Below are 6,848 nucleotides of genomic sequence, written 5' to 3'. Positions count from 1 at the left end.
ATTGCTTTTATAAATACGATTGGCAAGCCGAATATGCAGAGAAATACAAAAAAAGTAATCTTTGACTGATAAACTTGCCTCCACTTGTTGAACGTTTCAATCGGCAAATACACAGACAGTGACTCTTCATAGAGACAATAGACTATAAGAAAAAGCTGGTCATAAGACAAAAGACCGACATTATTTACCATTTTTACAACTTCGGCGAGTAAGATGAAATTAGTTTCAACCGCTAAACACAGCGCACGCAACCATACCGTTGTTGTTTCGACAGTGCCTTGTGTATCCCCCGCTTCTGCCATTTGCTCGGCGGCTAACATATCCATCAATTCCTCTTGGTTGAATGCAGCTGCCAAGTCCGCATCAACTACAGGATCATCAAAGGCCTCTTCCTGTGCTACCGATATCATTGCACATGATAACACAACAAGCACGCTCGCAAATCTGACCAAATTGAGTTTACTCAGCAACATCATGAATTCTCAGCACACGTACGTGCGCACGGCCTAGGTATATGTATATAGTATGGAGTTACCTGTGCACCCGTCTAGCTTACACAGAAGCGACTTGAGCAAGCCTCGAGTATCACTCTTGGTATTTACTATTTATTAGATGCATGATTTCAATAATAGTAATATCTATCTCCAGACTCAGTTGGGTCGAGCTTTTGCATTTCACTGTTCCAGCAATTTGCTCTCAAAATACCCTCTTTTTTTTTTAAACAAAATATGTGGATGTACTGTACTGTATTTTTAGTGTAAATAGCGAATAAGTTGACAACAGATTGGGACCTGAGACTTGAGAGTGTTTACTGAGTACTGATGACTATATACTGTCTCAGTCTCAGAGTGCGAGAGAGAGAGAGATAGTCCTTTATTATGGTGTGCGTCTGTACGAGTTAAAATATAACCCTCTGTGAGTCTGTGGACTATGGCCTGGGGTCTAGGGCTGGACTGCTGGAGCCTGGAGGGCTAAATATGTAAATTTATTGTATGACCGTAGGCGTAAGGCGTATTTATAATGTAAATACTAAATATTATGTACTACACATATAATATTTATTTATTTTTTTAAAAACACAGCGACCAGATTTAAAACTATTTACTCCTCGTACTCCCCAAATAGTACGTTTGAACAAGATCGGGGTTTATATACATAAAAATTGAATACAAAATCAGGGTGATACCGTCTAAATCGCTATGCTAAAAATTGATTCAAATACCAGCGTATGATGACTATATTGCTGATATACATTATACCGCTTTCCATAATTGGCTTTTCTATAAAAGCTATGGTATGAATACACGACTGGAAATTCGTATTCGACTCAAATACCTTAATATTTATCAAAGTACTTTTTGTTTTTTTTTGTTTTCTTACAAATTGTATAAAATAACTCAAATGAAAAAATAAACACCCCTCCCCAGGCTCTCCAGAGTCCCACCCTCCAGGCCTCCACCGAGTCCACTCCTCCACTCACTGACCCCCAGCCTCCATTGGCCCCACTGGCCCCATTGACCGCCCCCACCCCAAGGCTCAAACTTACAAAGGCTCAAACAGACAAAGACTCGAAGACTTAAAACTGTGGACCGGCAGTCCGGCCCTCTGCTACAGAGTCATACGGCTATTTATGTAGTCCTACACTGCCTACTCGGCCCTGGGCCGGTGGCCGGTGGGCCATCTACTAGTAATTTTTGCAAAATAATATGTGCATAGCCGGGCATGGCCTTGTGTTGTGTAAATAAATATCTGAAACTTGGGCTAAAATAGTACACGACAAGTCGACAATATTATTGTTTTTTTATATATAAAAATATAATAAAGTGACAGACTCGCTTCGCCGTGTGTGGATATATATATTTTTTGAATATTTAGGATTGTCGGCCTCGGACAGTCGGCTTTTGAAGTTTTGTGAACTTCTCGCGGTCGCAAATAAGTCATAATAACACACAGAGTTTATTTTTTTTCTTTTCTTTTAAATCCTCAACTTGGGTGACTAGACTTTAAACCCCTACCTCACATCGGTTCTAAACAGTAGTATTTAAATAAATGTACTAGACTATTTACATTTTTAAGTCGAGTTTCAGTGACGCCGATATCTCAGTTCTCAAATAAGGATGTCAGGCCCTAAACCCTAAAACCTCTCCCTTTTTCGTGTTCCCGTAAAATGTCTACTCCAAAACACGCGCCAAAACAGCAAACGGCAGAATAAAAACTGCGTTGTCTATCCTTTGATTCAAACTTTGAGTACCGTCTGCCGTGTGCTATCTCGGTAATAATTGCAGAACCTGTTGATATATGCACCTCATATTCTATGCCACCACACACACACCTTTTTTAAAGAGGGTTAGATACATTCATTATTCACTATGGACGCAAACATGCAGGACCAGGTTCAAGCACACGCCGAGAACATTGAGGAAGCCATCACACAGGCAGCGAAGGTTGTCTCGGCAACGGTAGCACCTGTTGCTGAGAAGATCGTGGAAGCCACTACCGCGCCGGTACTGGAGAAGGTACAGGCGACATCAGATGCTTTCACAGACCAGGTCAAAGGCTTTGACTACCAACCGTACCTAGATCATGCGTACGATGCATATGAGCAGTTTGTGCCGTACGTAGAGAGTGTGTCCGGCCAGGTATACAATGGCTATGTGAGCGCAGCTGGGGAGATGCACAAGTTTGTGGAAACCAGCACGGAACAGGCGAGACTTTTTGCTGACCACATCGAACTGGAGGACAATCTGCACTTAGCTCGACAAAATGCGTACAAGGCATACGAACGCTCATACGAAGCTGCGATAAAATCCAGTGAGGTTTTGGATGAGTACCTTGTTTCATCCCGTGCGCAACTACAAGACTACGATCACGTGATTCCTCTAGGGTTCCTTCCGGCGGAGCACGAACGATACGAGCCATTGGTACTGCTGGGAAGTGTGATGATGGCTTTGACGATCATCACATGGGCTGTTGCTGGCACCGCTACCCGTATGTCTTTTTGATATATACTATTGAGTCGTTGTTGTTTTGTAGTTTGTACGATTTGCTTGGAATTTGTATAGCGTATGCTCGTTGTTGATCGGTGTATGGACATTTCAATGAGAATGTGCGCTTGTACTAACAATCGACCGCTTGCTGATATATTCAGTAAGGTCTTGTACGCTTCCCTTGGATATAATCCTGGTGTGTGCTCGTTGTGTTGTTGATATATATGGAGACAGCTCATAGCGAATGTTTATTTTATAGTTTGTTTTGATCGTCGAGTTTGCTGTGTTGATCGTAACTTGTGCACGATAACTTTTATGGTGTATGATATGGTGGCCATTGCGCATATTTGGAGCTTGTACTACGGGAACTTATCGGCTGAAGCACTGCGGCCTTATATGTGAAGGACCGGTATATGTGTGCAATTTGCAGTAAGGCTGAGTATGAGGAGTACTTAAGCTCTGTTTTGTATGTGTAACTTGTTAATTCGACGCATATACATTGGTGTGCGTTGACGCGACCAATTAGCGCCGGCAGCTTAAACGTTGTCTTTTTCAGATTCGTTCTAAAAGCCGAATATTGAGCGTTACAGGTTGAATTGGCGCACTCCTGGTGGTAGTGCAATTTCGTATATATATTCTAACCCCACCAGAATACATATGCCCATCTCGCATATATAACCAGATAGTCAGTATTTTATTTGGGTTCCCATTAAATATACTTACATGCAAGCAAGTATGCGTAATACCTAAAAAGATGTACAGTACCATGCCAAATTGCTGCGGCTGTTCGGTGTATCATGGTCACAATTATGCTGTGGTATATTCTGTGGATGTGCAGTGTAAACATATTGTATCAGACTGCTGAAGCGAACCGAGCTTCTACTGCTGTGTTTGTATGTGCAGAGGACTCGCTCTATACCACCTTTTAAATCTCTAAATACAAAATGAATTATTCGTAGTCATTGCTACGGTAGTGAACTGCTTAACTTGTGCTCAGAAGACTTGTGTATACCCTGTCAGAGACTGTATATCACAACCCAATGATTTTACTGCTCCTTATGAGTTATTCAAGTGTAATTTTTCAATTACTCGTAATTTGAAACAATGTGCAGCCGAGACATTTCAACATACCTTCGGACCTACCAATAGAATATCTAGAATCACAGCAAACACTAACTTTTATATATTGCTATATTACGAACATTCGGTAGGATAGGGCATATTATGATTGCAGTATGTTTTTGGGAAGTACTAGAAGAACCGATTTCGATATTAGCATGTACGTGAGATATAACAACATCATCACTGTGAGGGCTATCGGATCAGTTGCCAATGCGAAATTCGTTCAATGGTGCCACAGTGCATATTATTTCCACGTTAAATACTCCAGAAACCCTTACATGATCGTGAATAATATCATACTAGTACAATTCGACTGCCTGCTGAACCATATTCTCTCACTCAAAAGTGCCCGAGGTTCTTGTACCACATTCGTGAATTAATATGCATTACAATGTCGTATTTTCCCCCATACCGTTATTCATAAGCGTTTCCGATTTTTGTCTTCCTCAGCGATTCAAAATACAGGAGCTGTAGATAACACAGAAGATATCACCACAGATGCAAATGACGATGCGATGCCCACACCCATGAGCACGGAGGAGGCCGCCGAAAGGTACTTGATGGTTATAGAGTGCGCTCGCATATTGTCATTAGCCCTTTGTTTAATATTGTGGCTGCTATATTCATTTTCATTTATACAACATACGTATACGTGACTCGACATAATACATGTATGTATTTATATAAATATATATATATATACGTGTGCCTCCGTATATTCAATAGACATGTATGCCTTTATATATATATATATAGATATATAGATATGTGTGTCTATATAAATTTATACATGATACGTATATACATATCTGTTCATATATTAATATACACTCCTACTTCAATTTTATAGATGTGTTCCTTTTACCCGTATACATGTGTATATATATATTCATCTATATTTGCACGTTTACAGATATAGATATAGACATATTGTTATATATGGATTCATCTGTAATATTACTATACGGTCTGCCCCAGTGATTAACTATCATTTTGTTGATTATTGATATATGTGTTGATCCGTCGGTCAGTTTTTTTTGTTGTTTTTTGCTGTCTGCATTAATGCTTCACATTGATTTGTAAATTTCTTAAATTGTGATTTATTCCAAGGTTCTATATTGGAGGCTCAGGTCCTGTGCTAGTATGTGCATAAGTGTTCTCGGTACAATTCAGTCATGTGCTGAAGTTATCTCATATAATTGTACAGTCCGCTGCGATATATCTAAGCAATCGGCAAAATATATCTTCTCTTTCACACCATAGGCTCGCCGCTGATAGGTCAGTACTCAATATGAGTTTGAATCGATCCTCAATGAACGACTCTTTCAATGCGAGTGGCATGATGGACATTCCCATTCACGAAAACAAGGAGAACTCGTTTATTAAACGTAAGTTGCCGTTTAGTACGTGTGTCTGGGAATTGTCTCTTTACTTGCGTCTTGTAAATATAATACGGAAAGTGGCAGTTGGTGAGTTCATTCGAGAGAAAAATCTGTTTTCGCATATGCGCATGACTTGTTATACTATCGCTGGTCACATTCACTACTCGATGCACCCGGCTAGTTGGTTAACTCTTCACAACCACCTATGCTGCTCCTAACACTATAGCACCGAATACTCCCCTACGTTTCACGGGGGTCAAGTCTATATCTAGTTTGCCTTACGATCTTTAATTGATACAATTGTGTACCTAATCCTGATTACCACCTCATCCGGCATACAGCTGCCAATGTGTCAGTCATGGGTCAGTCAAACAACACCAGCCTACTTTCCAAGAGTAACAACAACTCCATGATGGAGAAGTCCCTCCCTCTGGGGGTTAAGAGTGTGGATTCATCCTTCCACAACAATAACAACAGATCTCAATTGAACGAGTCATTTGCGGCCAAGTCCAACAATACATCATTTGCACTTGGACCCCAGTCCACGAACGCATCTATGATAGAGAAGGATCTTGATACTAGCAAAACGCTCGATGCGAGCTCGGGGAACATCGGCCAAACAGTCAGTTGCTATGTTGTAATGTTCGTCTTTATACTTGCGTAGCTATGTGGCTTATTGTCTACTGCGATACCGTCGTGCAGCGTTCCGTATGCATTTATGTGTACTCCTTTGTTGACGAACCAAATTACCTCTTTGTAAACATATGGTCCAAATCAGAAGGTCAATATGTATAATTGTTATGATATTGGCCATAAAATATTCAGTAGGCTTACCTGTGCGGAGTGATGTATTCTATAATCTAATCCGCGTCTGAGAAAGACATGTGTTTGAGAAGTATGTATAAGCGGTCGTAAATGATCTACCATGGACTGATTTCGCTATATCGTTTTCATCTCTACAGGCTTAATGTCAGACTTCAAGATGGCTACTACTACCTGAATCGGAATTGAAAACCCCTAATCCGGTCTGAGTGCGAAGATTTGCAAATGACCCCAGAATTTAAAGACAGCCGCGTCTATGTGGCGTATGCACGGCAATATTTTAAAAACGATTATGAAAATAAACCGAAGTAAGTGTATGCATCCAGTTTTGAATATGAAGACGACACAGCGCAGCTCACGATCAATCGAATATCTATCGACCCACCCTTTATCCTAATCCTGAGCATGAGAGCGTGAACATGAAGTCATTGTGCAGTTCGCGCCAGTGATATAAATTCACATCAAAGTGAGAGAAATACTGCTGCTGGCGATCACATCAGCGATTCAAATCAGATACACCTTCAGTTGACTAGTG

General features: G+C 40.6%; 2 protein-coding genes across 2 annotated transcripts; one reads left to right on the top strand and one right to left on the bottom strand.

Annotated features, from left to right (window-relative positions):
• Positions 1 to 257: 257 nt before the first annotated feature.
• Positions 258 to 410, bottom strand: SARC_12454 (hypothetical protein; the record flags this gene model as incomplete). The annotated part of the gene is made up of 1 exon (XM_014293440.1): positions 258 to 410. A coding segment is annotated over one exon (153 nt), but the record flags the coding sequence as incomplete, so codon positions are not given.
• Positions 411 to 2,320: 1,910 nt separating this feature from the next.
• Positions 2,321 to 6,639, top strand: SARC_12453 (hypothetical protein). Its single transcript, XM_014293439.1, has 5 exons — positions 2,321 to 2,988; positions 4,560 to 4,662; positions 5,373 to 5,497; positions 5,833 to 6,113; positions 6,454 to 6,639. Exons 1-5 carry the CDS (start codon positions 2,370 to 2,372, stop codon positions 6,457 to 6,459), a joined length of 1,134 nt encoding a protein of 377 aa, XP_014148914.1. The 5' UTR covers positions 2,321 to 2,369; the 3' UTR covers positions 6,460 to 6,639.
• The last annotated feature ends 209 nt before the right edge of the window (positions 6,640 to 6,848 follow it).

Source organism: Sphaeroforma arctica (genome assembly GCF_001186125.1).
Source record: "Sphaeroforma arctica JP610 unplaced genomic scaffold supercont1.2314, whole genome shotgun sequence".
In the NCBI taxonomy this organism is placed as follows: Eukaryota; class Ichthyosporea; order Ichthyophonida; genus Sphaeroforma; species Sphaeroforma arctica.
Note: the sequence above shows the minus strand (reverse complement) of the source record. Positions and strands in the feature narration are given on the sequence as shown.

Bases quoted from the DNA above. Each gene is read 5' to 3' on its own strand.
- SARC_12453 (XM_014293439.1), top strand. From the start codon at position 2,370: ATGGACGCAAACATGCAGGACCAGGTTCAAGCACACGCCGAGAACATT. The intron at 2,989-4,559 runs GTATGTCTTTTT...TGTCTTCCTCAG, and splicing joins TGTTGCTGGCACCGCTACCC to CGATTCAAAATACAGGAGCT. The intron at 5,498-5,832 runs GTAAGTTGCCGT...TCCGGCATACAG, and splicing joins GGAGAACTCGTTTATTAAAC to CTGCCAATGTGTCAGTCATG.